Source organism: Thamnophis elegans, chromosome 5 (assembly GCF_009769535.1).
Source record: "Thamnophis elegans isolate rThaEle1 chromosome 5, rThaEle1.pri, whole genome shotgun sequence".
Taxonomy (NCBI): domain Eukaryota; kingdom Metazoa; phylum Chordata; class Lepidosauria; order Squamata; family Colubridae; genus Thamnophis; species Thamnophis elegans.
Genome location: NC_045545.1, coordinates 99,306,985 through 99,327,930, shown reverse-complemented (window position 1 = coordinate 99,327,930; position 20,946 = coordinate 99,306,985). Strand labels below are relative to the sequence as shown.

The following is a 20,946-nucleotide window of genomic DNA, read 5'->3' as shown; positions in this document are numbered from 1 at the left end:
CAGCAAGGAGACTCCCCCCCCCCCCCAAAGGAGAACCAACCCCTCCTCGGTCCCCAAACCACTTCAGCCAGGCCCTTTCCTTGCCCAGCGCTTTGGCTCCTTGCAAACGTTTGGGGCTGTGCCCCGCAGCCCCGGTGCCAGGGGGCTGGCAGCCCCCCCCGCTCTCCTGCCCACAGTATGTGCATGTCTGTCTGTCTGTCTGTCTGTGTGCAATCATCTACCCAAAACATTCTCCTCCAATGCCCCCCCCCCCCCCCAGATTGGGCTGCTTCCCCACCAGCTCTTTTGGCATCTCCTAAAGGTTGGTCTGATGGTCAAATGAGCTGAAAACCGGCCCCATCCCGGCTGTAAACTTCCTTCGGCTTCTCTCCCTCCTTTCATATTCTCTCCTTCTCTCTTCCTCCCTCATTCCTTTCCTTTCCCGTCCCATCCCGTCCCTTCCTGTCCTTTCCTTTCTGTCCCTTCCCTTTCCTTCCCTCCCTTCCCTTCCTTTCTTTCCCTTCCTTTCCCTTCCTTTCCTTTCTTTCCCTTCCCTCCCTTCCTTTCTTTCCCTTCCCTTCCTTCTCTTCCCTTCCCTTCCCTTCCCTTCCCTTCCCTCCCTTCCCTTCCCTTCCTTTCTTTCCCTTCCCTTCCCTTCCCTTCCTTTCCATTCCTTCCCTTCCCTTCCTTCCCTTCCCTTCCTTTCTTTCCCTTCCCTTTCTTTCCTTTCTTTCTTTCTTTCCCTTCCCTTCCTTCTCTTCCCTTCCCTTCCTTTCTTTCCCTTCTCTTTCCTTCCCTTCCCTTCCTTTCCTTTCCTTTCCTTCCCTTCCCTTCCCTTCCCTTCCTTTGGCCACTGCCAGGACAGGCCACCCGCTGCCCACCTGCCCATCCGGATGGGCGTAAGGATGGCGTCTTCCATGGCAAGAGGCGGGCATCAGAAGCGGTGGCTGGAAACACACACAGGAGCCTCCAGGGAGAGGGGCGTATTTGGCCTCCCCCTCCAGCTGGCCACTGGCAGTCTGAGAACCCGTCTCGGCCCCTGCTTGGCTGGGGAGGCCAAACCCAGCGGCCCCCAGGGAGGACCGGACGGGCTACAGGAATAGCCTGTTCCTCCCTCCCCCCCCCCGCGGGTGAGAGAGTGGCCCCTCCCCTGCAGACAGTGGCCCATTCATTCTTGTAAAGGAGGTGGAGGGGGGGCAGAGAGGTGTTGCTTCCTGGGGGGGGGGATCTGTCAACGCCCAACCGCCCAGCCCAGCGACACCGGCTCTTTGTGCCGAGAGGCCGGGACAGGTGGGCGGTTGTGGGGGGGTGGGACCCTGCAGGACAGTCCCTTCTTCTTCAGGTTTGCTTGCCAAGATTCCGACTCTGCCTTCCAGAGGGTCCTGAACCAGGAGCTGGCACTCTTTCTGGGGGAGGGAGGGTGGGGTGGGGTGGGGAAGGCCGTCACATCTGGCCAAGCAAATGGGGGGGGGTCTTCTCTGCCCCACAACCCAAATCTCAGCCCCTCCATCAGCTGCATCGGTTACAACCCACCAGTGGCAGCCTCAACTCTCTTCTCAATGCTCCTTTGGCTCCTGCCCTCTTTCGCCTTCCCTCTTTTCAACTTTTTGATTTAAAAACAATTTGTGTAGGACAGTGTTCCTCAAGGTGGGCTGCTTTAAAATGGGTGGGCTTCAACTCCCAGGATGCCCCAGGCAGTTAAAATGGGTGGGCTTCAACTCCCAGGATGCCCCAGGTTTTGGGAGCGGAAGTCCACCCAGCATAAAGGTATTTTTTTCCAAATGGACTTTATTTACGTTTCCTTTGAAAATGTTTCCCTTCTCATCCAAGAAGCTTCTTTGGTTCTGCAGAAGCTTCTTGAATGAGAAGAGAAATGTCTTCAAAGGAAAAAAAAAATCCTCAAGAAAGTCCAGTTTCTTTTGGAAAAAGAGAAACTTTGGAACAAAACCTTTGATCTGTTTAAAAGAAGAGGAAAAAGAGAAAAATACCCTTAAAAATAATATAGATATAATGCAGGAACTAGGTATAGTCTAGTGAAAAGAAGGACTTGGGGTGACATGATACCAGTCCTCCAATATCTCAGGGCCTGCACCAAAGAAGAGGGAGTCAAGCTATTCTCCAAGGCACCTGAGGGTGGTAGAACAAGGAGCAATGGGTGGAAACTAATCAAGGAGAGAAGCAACTTAGAACTGAGGAGGAATTTCCTGACAGTGAGAACAATTAATCAGTGGAACAGAAGTTGCCTCCAGAAGTTGTGAATGCCCCAACACTGGAAGTCTTTAAGAAGAGGTTGGATAGCCATTTGTCTGAAATGTTATAGCAGGGGGTTGGGCTAGAAGACCTCCAAGGTCCCTTCCTACTCTGTTATTCTATGTTCTACTGCTGGTTTCTGTGTTGCTGGTTTTTTGACTGTTTTTTTTTAAACTTCCCTCCCACTGCAGACGTCCCTGGCTGTGGCTTCAAAGTGGGAACTCCTAGGGCTGTTGAGAAATTGTTCAAGGCTAACTTCTGCGGGGGGGGGGGGGGGACGACGACAGATTTACAAGAGGTATCGAAGACCATTTTGGCATCAAATTGCAACCTTGGCTTTGGGAATATCCCACCCAGTCAGGCAGGGAAGGGATGCAGAAATCCAGAATAACAGATGTGGAAGGGAACAAGGAGGAGGAGGAGGAGAAGGAGAAGGAAGGGAGACAGGAGAAGGAAGGAAAATGGAGACAGGAGAAGGAAGATAGAGACAGGAGGAGAAGGAAGATGGCGACAGAAGGAAGGAAGGAAGGAAGACAGGAGAAGGAGAAGGAGAAGGAGGAGAAGGAAGGAAGATGGAGACAGGAGAAGGAAGGAAAATGGAGACAGGAGAAGGAGAAGGAACATGGAGACAGGAGGAGAAGGAAGATGGCGACAGGAGGAAGGAAGGAAGGAAGACAGGAGAAGGAGGAGAAGGAAGGAAAATGGAGACAGGAGAAGGAAAAGGAAGATGGAGACAGGAGGAGAAGGAAGGAAGACATAGAAAGGAGAAGGAAGGAACATAGAGACAGGAGAAGGAGGAAGATGTCGACTGGAGGAGAAGGAAGGAAGGAAGACAGGAGAAGGAGAATGAGAAGGAAGGAAGATAGAGACAGGAGGAAGAGAAGGAGAACAACTGTGTGGTGCTCTCTGAACTTGGCGGTTTTCTTGCAGACGTTTCATAACCCAACTGGGGAACATCATCAGTGTTAGAAGGGAGGAGAAGGAGGAAGAGAACAACTGTGGTGTCTTCGGTGCTCTCTGAACTTGGTGGTTTAACATCGTCAGTGCTGGTAGGGAGAGGGGTTTGCTCTCTATTTATATTCGGTTGGCTTCCCCTGACCCTGGGGGGGGGGAATGATGGTGGTCTTGGTGGCCTGTTTACTGTTGACCTGTTTGAGTTCTTTGATTGGGTTACTGTTCCCTTCTTGTCTGTGGGTCTGACGTTAACCTTGGGGTTCATCTCAGGCATCTGGGCGTTGATTGCTGATTGTGTGTGCTGTTTCCTTGTTCTCTTTTGGGCTAGTCCATTATCTCTCTTGCGCAGTCTATAAATATTCTTTACATCTATGTGTCTGTTGATGGCTCATTTGTCGGGGGGGGGGGCTCTGACAAATCCCCTGGCAGTTCCCCCCCCTTGCAGGAAAACCACCAAGCTCAGAGAGCACCAAGGACCCCTCATCTCAGCCCTCAGCTACATAGATTCTCTTTTATTGGTACGGAAACCCCCCAATGGCTGAATTGAGGAGGGGAGAACCTGACATGCCCATCTATGGTGGGCACAACAGCCCACCATCTCCTGGCACAGAGCAAGCCGTTGCAGAATCCATCCCCCCTCTCACCTATGGGGCTACAGGCAGTTTCCCAGCTCAGGGACATTTTCCAAGAAGGTGGGGGGGGGGGTAAGCAGATTAAAGGGGGTCTGACTTTTGGGTCCTCCCTGGCCTGTCTCCCCAAGGGAGGGCCAATGCGGGGGCGGCTTTGCTTGGGAACACAACAGAGTGAGCATTGTGAGAAAGAAGGACTTCCTGCCTTTGTTTCCCTGACTGGAGTCTTTCTCTGCCTACAGGCTGCCTGGATGGAAGAGATAAAACCTGGGCCAAGGACCAGTGGGTTCCCCCCCCCCCAGCCCCCTCCTACTCTGCGGTCTTCCTTCCCACCGCACTGGAGAATGTGGGGGTTCAGGCTGGGAACACCCAGCAGAGCTTCAGAGAAGCCCAGGCTGGTTTGGTATGGAGGTATCCGCTAAAAGTGAATTTCATGTATTGATCTAACAGGATAACAGAGTTGGAAGGGGCCTTGGAGGTCTTCTAGTCCAGCCCCCTGCTCAAGCAGGAGACCCTTACACAATTACAGAATAACAGAGTTGGAAGGGACCTTGGAGGTCTTCTAGTCCAGCCCTCTGCTCAAGCAGGAGACCCTTATGGAATGACAGAATAACAGGAGGTAGAAGGGACCACAGAGGTCTTCTAGTCCAGCCCCCTGTTCAAGCAGGAGACCCTTACAGAATTACAGAATAACAAGAGTTGGAAGGGACCTTGGAGGTCTTCTAGTCCAGCCCTCTGTTCAAGCAGAAGACCCTTACAGAATGACAGAATAACAAGAGTTGGAAGGGACCTTGGAGGTCTTCTAGTCCAGCCCCCTGTTCAAGCAGGAGACCCTTACAGAATTACAGAATAACAAGAGTTGGAAGGGACCTTGGAGGTCTTCTAGTCCAGCCCTCTGTTCAAGCAGAAGACCCTTACAGAATGACAGAATAACAAGAGTTGGAAGGGACCTTGGAGGTCTTCTAGTCCAGCCCTCTGCTCAAGCAGGAGACCCTTACAGAATGACAGAATAACAGGAGCTGGAAGGGACCACAGAGGTCTTCTAGTCCAACCCCCTGTTCAAGCAGGAGACCCTTACAGAATTACAGAATAACAAGAGTTGGAAGGGACCTTGGAGGTCTTCTAGTCCAGCCCTCTGTTCAAGCAGAAGACCCTTACAGAATGACAGAATAACAAGAGTTGGAAGGGACCTTGGAGGTCTTCTAGTCCAGCCCCCTGCTCAGGCAGGAGACCCTACACCATTTCAGACAAATGGCTGTCCAGCCTTTTCTTAAAAACTTCCTGTGATGGAGCACCCACAACATCTGGAGGCAACTTCTGTTCCACTGATTAATTGTTCTAACTTCCAGGAAATTCCTCCTTAGTTCTAGGCTGCTTCTCTCCTTGATTAGTTTCCATCTGTTGCTTCTCGTTCTGCCTTCTGGTGCTTTGGAGAATAGGTGGGCCCCCCTCTTCTCTGCAGCAGCCCCCCCCAGATATTGGGGGAATTGCTATCATGTCACCCCCCTAGTCCTTTCCCCCCATAAACTAGACATTTCCTGCAAGCTTTCTTCATATATTAAAAGAGCTGAGGTGGCGCAGTGGTTAGAGTGCTGTACTGCAGCCACTTCAGCTGACTGCTAGTTCAGCAGTTCAGTGGTTCAAATCTCACCGGCTCAAGGTTGACTCAGCCTTCCATCCTTCCGAGGTGGGTGGAATGAGGACCCAGACTGTGGGGGAAATATATGCTGACTCTGTAAACCGCTTAGAGAGGGCTGACAGCCCTATGAAGCGGTATATAAGTCTAACTGCTATTGCTATTGCTATATATTTTAGCCACCAGTCCTCCAATCAACTTCCGCTCCAGGGTGATGGGATTAAGAAGGACAGGGCATAACCTTTGAGGACATAATAGGGTCAACTCACCACCATTTAGCAAAAGGCATAAGCCCCATCATTGCACAACCCCCAGAACAAATTTCAAAAGTCACAGAAAGATATATAAAGATCCATCCACTCATCCCACCATTTAGCTTTTGTTCTGCTTCATCGTAATATCTCCTTTCCAAACAGCCTCCCTGTTGTTTCCAGCGCTTTTATCCCAGCTGGCAACTGAACCAGATGGAGTTTACCTCCTACTGGTGGATGATGGGAGTGGGGATCAGAAGGGTTTCCTCCCCCCACCCCCATCCTCCCTCCCTCTCCGGGGGCAACTAAGGCCCGCCGCTCACCTGTCTCCGTAACGAAGGTCAGTTTGTCCACGCCTGCTTCATACGCTCTGCCGGCGAAGGTCAGTGAGATCCGGAACGGCTGCCCTCGGCGTACGAGGAGCTGATGGGACCCCATTTCGGCGGTCTTGTGCTTCAGGTTGTTCTCCTCGCATTTCAGGTCCCAGGTCTCTAACTGAAGATCTGCGGGAACCAAGGGGAAAAAAAATCAGATTTTTTTTTTAACAATTTTTTATTTTATCAATTTCCTATATACATTCACAATTATATGATCTCATAACTGTTATTAATAATATGTATTTATAACATTTTTTCCCTACAGTTGACAATATACTTGAAGATTGCTTTCTTAACATCCCATAGATCCATCTTATCTTACAACGGTCCTTCTTCCCTCCCTCCCTCTTTCCTTCCCTCGTTTCTTCTCTCCTACTCTCCTTCCTTCCCTCCTTCCTTCCCTCCCTCCTTCCCTCCTTCTCTCCTTCCCTCCTTCCTTCAACTCCTTCCTTCCTTCCCTCCTTTCTTCTCTCCTTGTCTCCTTCCTTTCCCCCTTCCTTTCCTCCTTCCTTCCCCCCTTCCTTCCCTCCTACATTCCTTCCTTCCCTCCTTCCTTCCCTCCTACATTCCTTCCTTCCCTCCTTTCTTCTCTCCTTCCTTCCCTCCTTCCTTCCCTCTCTCCTTCCCCCTTTCCTCCCTCCTTTCTTCTCTCCTTCTCTCCCCTCCTTCCTTCCTTCCTTCCCTTCTTTCTTCTCTCCTTCTCTCCTTCCATAGCTTGACCCCCAAATCTTCTTTGTGGCAACCCTGGAGATATTGGAAGATGCTATCATGTCTCCCCTGGTCCTTCTTTTCATTAAACTAGACACATCCAGTTCCTGCAACCATTCTTCATATGTTTTAGCCTCCAGTCCCCTAATCCTCTTTGTTGCTCTTCTCTGAACTCTTTCCAGAGTCTCCACATCTTTTCTACACTGTGGCGACCAAAACTGAATGCTGTATTCCAAGTGTGGCCTTCTGGTGCTTTGGAGAATAGCTTGACTCCTTCTTCCTTGTGGCAACCCTTGAGATATTGGAACACTGCTATCATGTCTCCCCTAGTCCTCCTTTTCTCTCCACTAGCCAAACAATTAATTAACTTTTACCTGAATTAAAAACTAGAAAAGGACTGGGAAGAGAAAGCCGTTTCTCTCCGTGCCTTCACCTTACGCAAGTTGGCAGCTTTAAACAGGAGGAGAAGAATTGTGTTTTTATGAATGAGAAAAGTGACTTTGAATTGGATTTATGTACTCGGGACGGGTGTGGGATCGCTGAGATGTATAAATGGCTGTTGAAAAAGGAGCACAGGAGTTGAACACGTCAAAGATCGTTTGATTAACTGGGCAAAAAAAAATTGGATTTAGCCTCCTGCTCGATCAAGGGGAGAATACGGGGAGCGAAGGACCGGAATTTACACTGAATTATAATCTGAAAGAGGAGCTTGATAAGGTGATGTGTCGTTCGTATTTAACACCCGATAGATTGTGAAAGATGCATAAGAAAGATTTTACCATCTTTCTTCCCACAGCTGTTAAGTGGATCCCTGCAGTTGTTCATGGTTGTTAAGTGAATCGGGATTCCCCCCCCCCCCATTGGCTTTGCTGGTCAGAAAGTAACACAAGGGGATCATGGGACCTCAGGACTCTGCAAGCGTCATAAATGTGAATCGGTTGCCCAGAGTCTGAATTTTTGACCACGTGACCAGGGAGATGCTGCAAAGGGTGAAAAACGGTCATAAGCCTGGGCCGTTGTAACATTGGTCATTAAATGAATGGTTGTAACTTGAGGATGGCCTGTAATTGTGGCCTGAGGCTCCTGCAAGCTAGCTTAGTCTTTTATTTATTTATTGTATTTTTTATTTATTCTTGGGGAACTTCAGACAGAGTGTCCTCATATGGTCGCCCAATTCTTTAATAGATTAACAGAGTTGGAAGGGACTTTGTAGGTCATCTAGTCCAACCCCCACCCCAGCAGGAGACCCTACACCATTTCTGATAGAGGGAAGTCCAGTCTCTTCTTGAAAGCCTCCAGGGATGAAGCCCCCACAACTGCTGAAGGCAACTTCTGTTCCATCGGTTGATGGTTCTCACTTGTCAGAAAGTTCCTCCTTATTTCCAGGTTGAACCTCTCCTTGGACAGTTTCCATCCATTATTCCCTGTCTGGCCTTCAGGGGCTTTGGAGAATAGCTTGACCCCTTTCTCCTCTCTGGGGCAGCCCCTCAAAGATTGGAAGATGCTCTCCTGTCTCCCCTGGTCCTTCTCCTCACTAGACTAGCCAGGCCCAGTTCCTGCAAGCGTTCATCGTATGTTTGAGCCTCCAGTCCCCTCATCATCCTGGTTGCTCTTCTTCACACATGGAATAATGGATGGAAACTGACCAAGGAGAGATTCAGCCTGGAAATAAGGAGAAATTTCCTGACAGTGAGAACAATCAACCCATGGAAGAGAAGTTGCCTTCAGAAGTTATGGGAGCTTTATCACTGGAGGCTTTCAAGAAGGAGACCGGACTGTCATCTGTCAGAAATGGTGTAGAGTCTTCTGCTTGGGTGAAGGGGTTGGACTAGATGACCTACAAGATCCCTTCCAACCCTGTTAATTTGTAAAGGATATTGAGACTCTAGAAACAGTGCAGAGAAGAGCAACCAGGAGGATGATGGGATTGGAGACTAAAACATATGAAGAACGGTTGCAGGAACTGGGCCTGGCTAGTCTAGGGAAGAGAAGGACCAGGGGAGGCAGGAGAGCATCTTCCAATATTTGAGGGGCTGCCACAGAGAGGAGGGGGTCCAGCTGATTTCCAAAGCATCCGAAGGCCAGAGAAGGAACAATGGATGGAAACTGACCAAGGAGAGATTCAACCTGGAAACAAGGAGAAATTTCCTGATAGTGAGAAACATCAACCGACGGAACAGAAGTTGCCTTCGGAAGTTGTGGGAGCTTCATCCCTGGAGGCTTTCAAGAAGAGACTGGGCTGCCATCTGTCAGGAATGATGTAGGGTCTCCTGCTTGGGTGGGGGAGAGTGGACTAGAAGACCTCCAAGGTCCCTTCCGACTCTGTCAATCTGTATCTCTATTTGGAGTCCTCGGACTTGTGACCAAACCACATTTTTAGGATCTTCCAGAAGGGAATTCAGGGTGGGGTCAACCGTACGTCAGTGGGAGAATCTTCCAGAAAGAAGGCAGAGAAGAGAAGAAGGAGGATGGGTATCCTGAATCGATGGGGCCTGTAGCCTGTGCTGCCTTCCTACCCTATTCTCCTTGTCAATCTCTTCTCTGCAGCCCTCAGAGCAAGAGAGCAGGGCTGAGCTACACATTACACACATCGTTCCGTATCCATTTATTTATGTTTTTGCCATTTTTATTGGGTGCATATTGGAGGTGGAGGCCCTCTGAGAGCTGAGAGCAAGGAAATTTCATTTCAATGTAGCAATAGCAGTTCGACTTATATACCGCTTCATAGGGCTTTCAGCCCTCTCTAAGCGGTTTACAGAGTCAGCATATCGCCCCCAACAACAATCCGGGTCCTCATTTCACCCACCTCAGAAGGACGGAAGGCTGAGTCAACCAGGAACGAACTCCTGGCAGTGAGCAGAGTTAACCTGCAATATTGCAGATAGATAGATAGATAGATAGATAGATAGATAGATAGATAGATAGATAGATAGATAGATAGATAGATAGATAGATAGATAGATAGATAAGCATAGCATAGCATAGCATAGCATAGCAATAGCAATAGCAATAGCAATAGCAGTTCGACTTATCTACCGCTTCCTAGGGCTTTCAGCCCTCTCTAAGCGGTTTACAGAGTCAGCATATCACCCCCACAGTCTGGGTCCTCATTTTACCCACCTCGGAAGGATGGAAGGCTGAGTCAACCTTTGAGCCGGTGAGATTAGAACAGCCGAACTGCAGAACTGCTGTCAGCTGAAGTGGCCTGCAGTGCTGCATTTAACCACTGCGCCACCTCGGCTCTTGTATACCGATTAGGGGACGTTCAAAGTGACAATGAAGTTATTCTGAGTCTAAGGAGTCTACAGTTAATCCTTAATTTACAATTTAGTGACCATTTGAAGTTATCATGACATTGAAAAAAAGTGACTCAATTGAACAATTAGAACAATTAATCAGTGGGACAGCTTCCCTCCAGAGGTTGTGAATGCTCCAACACTGGAAGTCATTAAGAAGAGGTTGGACAACCATTTGTTTGAAATGGTGTAGGGTTTCCTGCTTAAGCAGGGGGTTGGACTTCTCCTCTCCGGCAGCTGGGAGCCTTTTGCCATTTTTATAAACACACATACTTTCTTGCCCTCTCTTTTTTCTTTCTCTCTCTTTTCCTCCCTTTTTTGCATTTTCTCTCTCTCTCTCTTTCTTTCTCTTTCTCTCTGTCTCTTGCTTTCTCTCTTTCTATTTCTTTCTCTTTCTCTCCCTCTCTTTCTCTCTCTCTTTCTTTCCCTCTCTTTCCCTCTTTTTTTTCTGTTCTCTCTCTCTCTTTTTCTCTCTCTTTCTTTCTATTTTTTTCTGTCTCTCTCTCTCTACTTCTCTCTCTTTTTCTCTCTCTATTTCACTTTTTCTCTTTCTCTCCCTCTTTTTCTCTTTCTCTTTCTTTATCTCTTTCTTTTCTGTTCTCTCTTTCTCTCTCATTTTCTCTTTCTCTTTCTCTTTTCCCTCTTTCTCTCCCTCTTTCTTTTTATTTTTCTATTTCTTTTTCTCCTTCTCTCTCTTTCTCATTTTTCTTTCTGTCTCTTTTCCTCCCTCTTCCTTTCCCACCTCTTCTTTCCTCTCTCTCTTTCTCTCTCTGTTTCTCTCTCTTTCTTTTTCTCCTTACTCCCTCTGTTTCTTTTTCAATTTTCCCTTTCTCTCTTTCTTTCTCTTTCTGTCTCTCCCCCTCCTTCTCCCTCCCTCTCTCCTAAGTTTTAAGACAGAGTCATGGATGAGTAAGAATCTTAACACCGGAGGGGACTCTGGAGGTCATCTTATCTAAGCGTAGCATAAGAACCCAAGCCAAAATGTCTCAGACGGGATGCTCAGCCTCTCCTTGAACCCACCCATCTGTCTGATTCACGGATTCTGCTCAGATGAGTAAGAATCCTAACACTGGGAGGTGCCCTAGAGGTCAGCTAGTCTAGCCCCCTACTGAAGGCCGGAAACCCAAGCCAAAGCTTCCCAGATGAACGGCTGTTCAGCTTCTCCTCGATCCTCCTACTCATCCGTCTGAGTCATGGATTCTGCTCCCATGAGTAAGAACGTTAGACTTAGAAGGGGATTTAGAGGTCATCTAATCTAGCTCCCTACTGAGGCTAGGAACCCAAGGCAAAGCACTGCAGATGAACTACTGCTCGGCCTCCCCTTGAACCCATAACTCATGGACTCTACTCGGATAAGTAAGAATCTTAGATCCAGGTAGTCCTTGATTTACAACAGCACTGAAAAAATGTGACTTCTGACTGTTTTCCATGCTTACGATCGCTGCAGAGTCCCCAGGGTCACATGGTGAAAATCCCGCCCCTTAGCAACTGATTCATACTTATGACGGTCGCAGTGTCCCTTTTGCCACCTTCCGACAAGTCAACGGGGAAAGGTGGATCCACTTAATGGCCATGTTACTAAATTAACAACGGCAGTGATTCACTTAACGGCATCAAGAAAGGCCGTACAATGGGGCAAGACTCACTTGTCCTGCTTAGCATCAAAAATTCTGGGCTCAGATGTGGTCATAAATTGAGGGCGACCTGTAGGAAAGACACTGTAGAGGTCATCTAGTCCAACCCCCTACTGAGGGTAGGAACCCAAGCCAAAACTTCCCAGAGGAATGGCTGCTCCGCCTCTCCTTGAACCCATTCAGTCCTCTGCTCAGATGGGTAAGCCGAAGAAGCCAAAGAGAACTTGAAGGTCATCTAGTCCCTACTGAGACAACCATGGATTCTACTAGATAAGACCAATTGTCCAGCTGTTCAAACCTGGACTATACCATCCACAATCCACAAACCGGAGATTATGGGAGATGAAGTCCATATCAGGGTTCCAAGCAATGAATCCAAAGCAAGAAAACCTCCGAGATGGGTAGATTCCACAGAGAATACATTTATTGGAAATATCATATTGGCGCATATCGGGTGAAAACCCACTCTGAAGTCTCCTGCGGTTTTTCACCTAATTAAAAGTAAAAGGTTTTCTTCTCCCCTCCCGCCCCAGCATGGCTCTCCAAAATGTTTAAAAATTTGGCCCCAAATTGTTGGAAGTGTAAAAAAAACACCAGGCACTTTTTTATCCTATGTAGTGGACATGCAACAAGGCCAAAAGATATTGGAAAATGATTCAATCATGGTTGGAACAAATAGTGAGACACCAAATTTTCTTTAAACCAGACATTTTTCTCCTAGGCATTAACACCGGAGGGGTTTAAGAAAAATGGACTCTATCTAATTATCCATGTATTAACTGTGGCGCATATAACTTATGCCCATGTTGGAAAAAAGAAAATACACCATCAGAGCTAGATATAATCAGAAAAATTTTGCCCTGTGCGGAAGCAGATCGGCTCACTCTTCAACTTAAAAATAAAGGGGAATCGGAATACTTTGAAGTCTGGAACAGATTTAATGATGGGTAATAAGACAAGGTGATAAGACTGGAACAAACTGTATATATTGTGATTGGACAGAAGGATAGGCAATGTATTAAGTAGGCTAATAGTTAATGGTTGAGACTAGCTGTATATAATGTGATTGTATGGTCACTTCAGCTTCGTGGTACTGTACTGTTTTAAATGTAAAAACAATAAAAATATATATTTTTAAAAAAGTAAAAGGTTTTCTGCTTTCTCAAAACAATCAGTCACCAGGTCCAATCAAGGCGTGGTCTGGCAACCGGGTGGCATCACTCTGCCTTCCTCCGACCAGGTGTGAGAACGACCTTGGTTCTCAAGAGAAAGTATTTTGTTTTGGCTACAAGATTCCCCTCTATCTCAAATCTCCCTCCCAGACCCTCCCCTCCAGGGTCATGACACTGAAGCGGACAAAATGGCTTCGGTCAGGCCCAGCTTCAGGGTGGACAGCCAATCCATGAAATCCACCTGTTCTCCAAAGCCCCAAAGCAGCAGATGGAAACTCATCAAGGAGAGAAGCAATGTGGAAATAAGGAGAAACTTCCTAACAGTCAGGACCATTAACCAGTGGAACTGCTTGCCACCAGAAGTTGTGGGTTCTCCATCACTGGAGGTTTTTAAGAGGAGATTGGACAGCCATTTGTTTAGAAGGGTATAAGGAATCTGCTTTGAGCAGGGGGTTGGACTAGAAGACCTCCAAGGTCCCTTCCAACTCTTGCTATTCTGTTCTGTTAGTTTAATGAAAAGGAGGACTAGGGGGTGGACAGGATAGCATCTTCTAATATTTGAGGGGCTGCCACAGAGAAGAGGAGGTCAAGCTATTCTCCAAAGCACCTGAAGGCAGGACTAGAAGCAACGGATGGAAACTAATCAAGGAGAGAAGCAATCTGGAATTAGGGAGAAACTTCCTGAAAGTTGGAACAATGAACCAGTAGAACAATTTGGCTCCAGAAGTTGTGGGAGCTCCATCACTGGAGGCTTTTAAGAAGGGGCTGGACAGCCATTGGTCTGGAACGGAATAGGACAGGTGTGTCAAACATGCATCATCACATTGTCGTCATCATGTGACGTATCTATAGCAATAGCAATAGCAGTAGACTTATATACCGCTTCATAGGCCTTTCAGGCCTCTCTAAGCGGTTTACAGAGAGTCAGCATATTGCCCCCAACAATCTGGGTCCTCATTTTACCCACCTCGGAAGGATGGAAGGCTGAGTCAACCCTGAGCCGGTGAGATTTGAACCGCTGACCTGCTGATCTAGCAGTAGCCTGCAGTGCTGCATTTAACCACTGCGCCACCGTGGCTCACTGCGCCACCGTATCTGGACTTTCCCCCCCTTCGCAAAACCGGGGGGAGGGGAGGCAGTGCCAGCACGTGAGGCATCTGGCCGGCGGGCTGTGATTTTGACACCCCCCCTGGAATAGGGTTCCTTGCCTGAGAAGGAGGCTGGACTAGAAGACCTCCAAGGTCCCTTCCCCTTCTGTTGTTCTGTTATTCAGTGTTTTGGGGGGATGGGGTGTCTTGTCTGGCCCAGGGACAGATGGGTGGCCCCAGGCAGCCTCCTGATCTCTACACATTCCCATCCGCATGCATGTTTGATTCTTTGTTTAAACTATTTGTTTTGAAGAAAGTTGTAAAATGCAGCAGAAGAAACCAAAAAGGTATTTGGAGGCAGGCAACTGAGTAAATGGCCTTTGATTTGGACGCCAACCATCGTACCCCCCGGGACCTGCCCAGTGGAGGATTGGGTGCCCTGTTCCTCTTTTTACGGTAGCCTATTATTTTATTTTATTTTTAACATTGGGATCTATGGCACGCAGAGTCTTTATCTTTCCCCCCTTCCTAAGGAGCAACTGATAAAGGTGACTAAAGGGTAAATTTGGGCTGCATCTTAACGGGCAGCTGGTTCATTATTTCAGGCATGGAAAAAGCTGGACTGATGGCACCAACAGATTAGATGAGCCTTCTCCAAATTATTATTCTCTGCCCAGATTTCGGAGTTCCACATCGCTGGCTCTGGTAGCCAAAACAGAACAGATGCACCTGGAGCATTTCCGCTCTTCCGTTGTCATTTTTATTTTTAAATTTTCCCCGTAGCGCCCTTGAATTGCGCCGGCTCCTTGTCACCCGGCCAAAAACACCTGAATCTACGCCAAGGAAGCAAATTTGGAAGGACCGAGCAGGCGAGAGTTACGACTTACAACGCCCCGCGTTTCTTTGACCGATCTACAAATTGTAATGCTCTTCAGTGGGTCATAACAAAAAAGGGGGGGTTGCAAATAAAGTAGGGCTCTCCATCCTTGGTAACTTTAAGCCTGGAGGACTTCAACTCCCAGAATTCCCCAGCCAGCAAAACTTTAAGCCGGGAGGACTGGGAGTTGAAGTCTTCCCGGCTTAAAGTTGTCATGGTTGGAGACCCCAAATAGAGAGAGGAGGGTGCACAAAATTTTGGAGGCTGAGGTCATAAGCGTGAAAAACAGTCACAACAAGTCACCTTTTTCGGTGCCTCTACAACTTCGAACAGTCACTTAAACGGAAAGTTGTAAGTCGAGGGCCATCTCTTGGCGCCCTCAAATCAATAAGTAAATTTCCCCTTCATGATTTACGTCTTAAAATCCCGCAAGTTCACTCTTGTTTTGGCCCTTTTGGAAATTAAACCAGGCAAATGCATTTTTTTGTACGTGCCACCTCTGGCTAAAAGGGATCAAGCTTTTCATTCTGCTGGGCACTGTGATTGCCCGGGCGCCCAGAAATAGCGAAATAAAAAATATACTTCATTTTATGATGTCCGTCTCTCGAATCCTACGGGAATAAGTCAGGGAGACGGACGGGCCGTTTCGAAATAGGATAAATAAAATAAAAACATTCCAAGCTCCGTTTGCCAAGGTGGCTACAGAAATCAAATAAATCAAATATAAATAAATTAAAGATTCCTCCCTATACGTCTCTTCCACGGTTACATATTTTTCCTTATAAGCCCAAATGAAACAGACTTGTGACATGTCGAAAAATCTCAATCGCTGTCTATCCTGGGCCAGACAGTTATTCTTCCCCAAAGTGGCCGGTTATTATTTTGTAGTTCATTTCCCAATATGTTCTAAATCCAGCCTGCATTAAAGCCAGTAATCCGATGTGGGTTCGAAAGCTTTAAGATACCCAGAGATTTTTAAGGGGCAGTTTTGCCCAATGAGGGGGTGAAAAAAAACCCCCTTCTCCATGCTTTAAGAGTGTTAACAAAACTTCTCTTTCAGACTGGAGCGAAGTTAGTTTTAGAGGAACATGCATGCTCAAGTTTCAGCCAGAATAGAACTGGAAGGGACCTTGGAGGTCTTCTAGTCCAACCCTCTGCCCAAGCAGTATACCATTTCAGGCAAATGGCTGTTCTTTTATTTTCCTACAAACCTCCCGTGTTGGCGCACCCACAACTGCTGTTGGAAAACCCACAACTATTTGTCTGAAGTGGTCTAGGGGTTTCTGCCTAAGCAGGGGGTTGGACTAGAAGACCTCCAAGGTCCCTTCCAACTCTGTTATTCTATTCTGTTCTGGAGGCAACTTCTGTTCCACGGATTAATTGTTCTCACTGTTAGGAAGTTTCTCCTGAGTTCTAAGTTGCTTCTCTCCCCAAATAGTTTCCATCCCTTGCTTCTTCCTTCTGCTGCTTTGGAAAATAGGTGGAGCACCCTCTTCTTTGGGGCAGCCCCCCCAAGACTGATATCATGCGCCCCCCCCCTTAGTCCTTCCTTTCTCCAGGCTAGCCAAACCCAAATCCTTCCTCTGTTTTAACCTCCATGCCATTTTCATTTTTCGTTTTGCAAAACTTTTCCAAAAAGTTTTGCAAAGTTTTTTTTCTTGGCAGTTGAAGGTTGGAAAATCAAGGGGAACCCCAGATCCCCAAAGTCCCCGGACAGGGACCTTCTTCTTCTGATTATTCTGATCGTTATTGTTATTGTTGTTGTTATTGTGTTTTTACCTTCTGCCATGGTGCCTGCTGCCTTCCGCTCTGTTCTCCCGCTGCCTGCCTTGCCAGCCCGCGAGCCACCAGACGCTGCGAGGTTACCTCCGACCCAAGGAGTCCTCTCCCTTTTATAGACATCCCCTTCCCCTCCCCTTGGCTGGGTGGGTAGATCAGTCATCGCGAAAGGAGAGCGGGGGGTGGGTGGGGTGAGTGGCAGCGGAGGGAGGTTTCCAGGAAAAAGTTAAAGGCACCCTTTAAAAGAAATGAAGTGAGACCGAAGGGTGGGCTGGTGCTGAAAGGGGAAATTCGAGGGACGGGCCCGGGGGCGGATTCTAACTGGAGAAAGAGCCCCCCCAGCTGGCTTCTCCTGGTCAGGTCCCGGGCGCAGCGAAGGCTGAGAATTGGAGCTGTCCGTCCCGCTCCGTGTCACCACCTTGCCTGGCACGGAGCTTATCTGCGCCTCCCTGGGAACATGTAATGTTTTCAGCACCTTGGGAGTGTCCAGGCGCCCTCTGGGTGCCCCCTGTCCTTGTGTGGAAGGGCTGGGAGAGAAAAAAAAAGGGGGGGGCTCCGCTTTTGAGGCAGGAAACCCCACGAGAGGCTTATCGGGAGAGGCAGGCAGGAAGAGGAAAAGCAGGCCCCTGGACATGTGGGGTGGCAGAGCCGGAGAGAGGACATGCCACCCTGCTGGGTCCCTTCTCCTCCTCAATCAGAATAGAGCTGGCAGGGACCTTGGAGGTCTTCTAGCCCAGCCCCCCTGCTCAGGTAGGGGAGCCCGTACCATTCCTGACAGGTTCAGTCTGAAGAGACCCTGTACCCATGATGGTGAACTATGGCGTGGGGGGCACAGGTGGCGCAGTGGGTAGAGTGCAGTTACTGCAGGCTACTTCAGCTGACTGCTAGTTCTGCAGTTCGGCTGTTCAAATCTCACTGGCTCAAGGTTGACTCAGCCTTCCATCCTTCCGAGGTGGGTAAAATGAGGACCCGGATTGTTGTTGGGGGTGATATGCTGACTCTGTAAACCGCTTAGAGAGGGCTGAAAGCCCTATGAAGCGGTATATAAGTCTAACTGCTATTGCTAACTGCTATTCTTAAAAACCTCCAGTGTCGGAGCAGCCACGACTTCCGGAGACAACTTCTCTTCCCCTGGTAGATTGTCCTCCTCACTGTCAGGATGCTTCTCCTTAATCCCAGATTGCTTCTCTCCTTGGTTAGTTTCCAGCCATCGCTTCTTCTCCTGCCTTCAGGGGCCCTGGAGAACACAGGGTGGAGGCTTACTGTATATACTCGAGTATAAGCCTAGTTTTTCAGCCCACTTTTTGGGCTGAAAAAAGCCGCCTCGGCTTATACTCGAGTCAGTGAAAAATTTGCCCGAAATGGGGGAGAAAAAGGGGCGGGGCCATGCCGCTGGGTGACGCTCGTGAATGGCCCGGCGCCCCTGTGAGTTTCCCCTCCCTCTGTGTCAGTTTGCCGCGCAGCGCGCACCGCACCATCCCCCCTCCTCACGTTCTAATGTAATGCAGGGCTGTCTTACGATTCCCCTTCCTCCCCCTCCTGCCGCTCTGCAACGATGTCCCACCTCCTCCTTGTTATGGCAAGCAGCCACATAGCGATGTCCCACCTCCTCTGGTACAGTGATCCAATGATAGGAATCACTGTGCCGTGTGTCATAGGAGGCGGGACATCGCTCCCGCGGCTGCACGGGGCATCATCATCACAGCGGGACGTCAGCATCATGAGGTGAGTGAAGTATTTCATTGAATACACCGCTAGTTTACTGTTTTTCTTTGAAATAAATATTCAAAGACATTATTGGTATCTATTTTTATTTTTGAAATTTACCGGTAGCTGCTGCATTTCCCACCCTAGGCTTATACTCGAGTCAATAACTTTTCCAGTTTTTTGTGGTAAAATTAGGTGCCTCGGCTTATATTCGGGTCGGCCTATACTCGAGTATATACGGTACTCCAGAACATAGAATAATAGCAATAGCAATAGCAGTTAGACTTATCTACCGCTTCATAGGCCTTTCAGCCCTCTCTAAGCGGTTTACAGAGTCAGCATATCGCCCCCAACAACAATCCGGGTCCTCATTTCACCCACCTCGGAAGGATGGAAGGCTGAGTCAACCCTGAGCCGGTGAGATTTGAACAGCCGAACTGCAGATAACAGTCAGCTGAAGTGGCCTGCAGTACTGCACTCTAACCACTGCGCCACCTCGGCTCTCTCCTCGGCTCTAGTTTAATGAAAAGAAGGACTAGGGGAGACATGATAGCAATAGCAGTTAGACTTATATACCGCTTCATAAGGCTTTCAGCCCTCTCTTAGCGGTTTATAGAGTCAGCATATCGCCCCCAACAACAATCCAGGTCCTCATTTTACCCACCTCGGAAGGATGGAAGGCTGAGTCAACCCTGAGCCGGTGGGATTAGAACCACTGAACTGCAGATAACAGTCAGCTGAAGTGGCCTGCAGTACTGCACTGCGCCACCTTGGCTCTAATCAGCTTGGAAGGGACCTTGGAGGTCTTCTAGTCCACCCTCCCTGCTCTAACAGGAGACCCTGTACCTATGATGGCGAACCTATGGTGCGGATGCCACAGGTGGCACGCAGAGCCTCCTCGGTGGGCGTGCCAGTCGTTGCCCCGGCCTAGCTTCACCAGGCATGCGCCTGCTCCTCCCACCTGGTCGTGCATGCAGGGGGGGGGGGTGGGACACATGAGGGGGGTGGCAGGGGCACTTGCATTGCATTTTGGGGGTTCACACCCCCCCCGCACCTGTTCTGGGCTTGGAAGGCCTCCTGCACCAACCTGGGAGCCAGAAAATAGGGTTTGGGGATGCGTGTGTATGCGTGGGGAAGCACGGGGGACGCTCATATTGCATTATGGGGGCGCACATGTGCACTTTGGGTACTCGGCACCAAAATGTTTTGCCATCAGTGCCTTATATCATTTCAGAGATACGGCCGTCCAATCTCTTTTTTTAAAAAAAAAAACCTCCAGGGATGGAGCTCCCACAATCTCCGAAGGCAGCTTTTGCTCCACTGATGGAGTGTTAATCTCCTTCCAAGGTGGAGTGAACCCTTGTGCCACCGAGACTTTCTTGCTCGTGTTCCCTCCCGGTTTCCTGGTGGAGGAGATGTTCTTCTGAACTTCTCAGCCAGAACCAGCGGTGGCAAACAGAAGTCTAGAATGTGGTTACCCAAGGAGGTTTCTCCAAGACCCCAACTTGGGTCTTGGAAGAGATCAAGAGCTTCTGGCCCTCGGAATGGTGGAGCAAGAGGAACCAACATCCCTGGAGACCATGGCCACCAGGCCAAGGACCAATTTATTTCGTAGAGCCTACAAGATGGACACAGGAGGTCTTCAAGGTCAGAACGAGCATTGGCATTTTCGGAATAACAGAATAACAAGAGCTGGAAGGGGCCTCAGAGGTCTTCTAGTCCAGCCCCCTGCTCAAGCAGGAGACCCTTACAGAATGATAGAATAACAGGAGCTGGAAGGGACCTTGGAGGTCTTCTAGTCCAGCCCCCTGCTCAAGTAGGAGACCCTTACGGAATAAGAGAATAACAGGAGCTGGAAGGGACCTTGGAGGTCTTCTAGACCAGCCCTCTGCTCAAGCAGGAGACCCTTACGGAATTACAGACTAACAAGAGTTGAAAGGGACCTTGGAGGTCTTCTAGTCCAACCCACTGCTCAAGCAGGAGACCCTTACAGAATTACAGAATAACAGAAGAGTTGGAAGGGACCTTGGAGGTCTTCTAGTCCAACCCTCTGCTCAAGCAGGAGAACCTTATGGAATTACAGATTAACAAGAGTTGGAAGGGACCTTGGAGGTCTTCTAGTCCAGCCCTCTGCTCAAGCAGGAGAACCTTATGGAATTACAGATTAACAAGAGTTGAAAGGGACCTTGGAGGTCTTCTAGTCCAGCCCCCTGCTCAAGCAGGAGAACCTTATGGAATTACAGATTAACAAGAGTTGAAAGGGACCTTGGAGGTCTTCTAGTCCAGCCCCCTGCTCAAGCAGGAGAACCTTATGGAATTACAGATTAACAAGAGTTGAAAGGGACCTTGGAGGTCTTCTAGTCCAGCCCCCTGCTCAAGCAGGAGAACCTTATGGAATTACAGATTAACAAGAGTTGAAAGGGACCTTGGAGGTCTTCTAGTCCAGCCCCCTGCTCAAGCAGGAGACCCTTACAGAATTACAGAATAACAGAAGAGTTGGAAGGGACCTTGGAGGTCTTCTAGTCCAACCCTCTGCTCAAGCAGGAGACCCTATACCATTTCAGACCTGTCCTTTCCCCAAAGACCAGATGCAACTGCCTCGGTCCACC

The 20,946-nt window shown here is 48.7% G+C and overlaps 1 protein-coding gene across 4 annotated transcripts in view; it reads right to left on the bottom strand.

Moving 5' to 3' along the window:
* Positions 1-20,946, bottom strand: part of TGM2 (transglutaminase 2) — a 125,396-nt gene that overhangs the window by 43,117 nt on the left and 61,333 nt on the right. For 3 of the 4 annotated variants that reach the window (XR_004255437.1, XR_004255438.1, XM_032217702.1), the window contains exons 1-2: positions 16,631-16,829; positions 6,023-6,202 (exon numbers count right to left, since the gene is read on the bottom strand). The exons of the other annotated variant lie outside the window; for it this stretch is intronic. Coding sequence is in view for 1 of the 3 variants with exons in the window: in XM_032217702.1 (XP_032073593.1) it covers positions 6,023-6,202; positions 16,631-16,793 (343 nt within the window). In the remaining 2 variants the exon portion in view is untranslated. Of the gene's footprint in view, positions 1-6,022; positions 6,203-16,630; positions 16,830-20,946 lie in introns of those variants that run through there. 4 annotated transcript variants of the gene reach the window in all.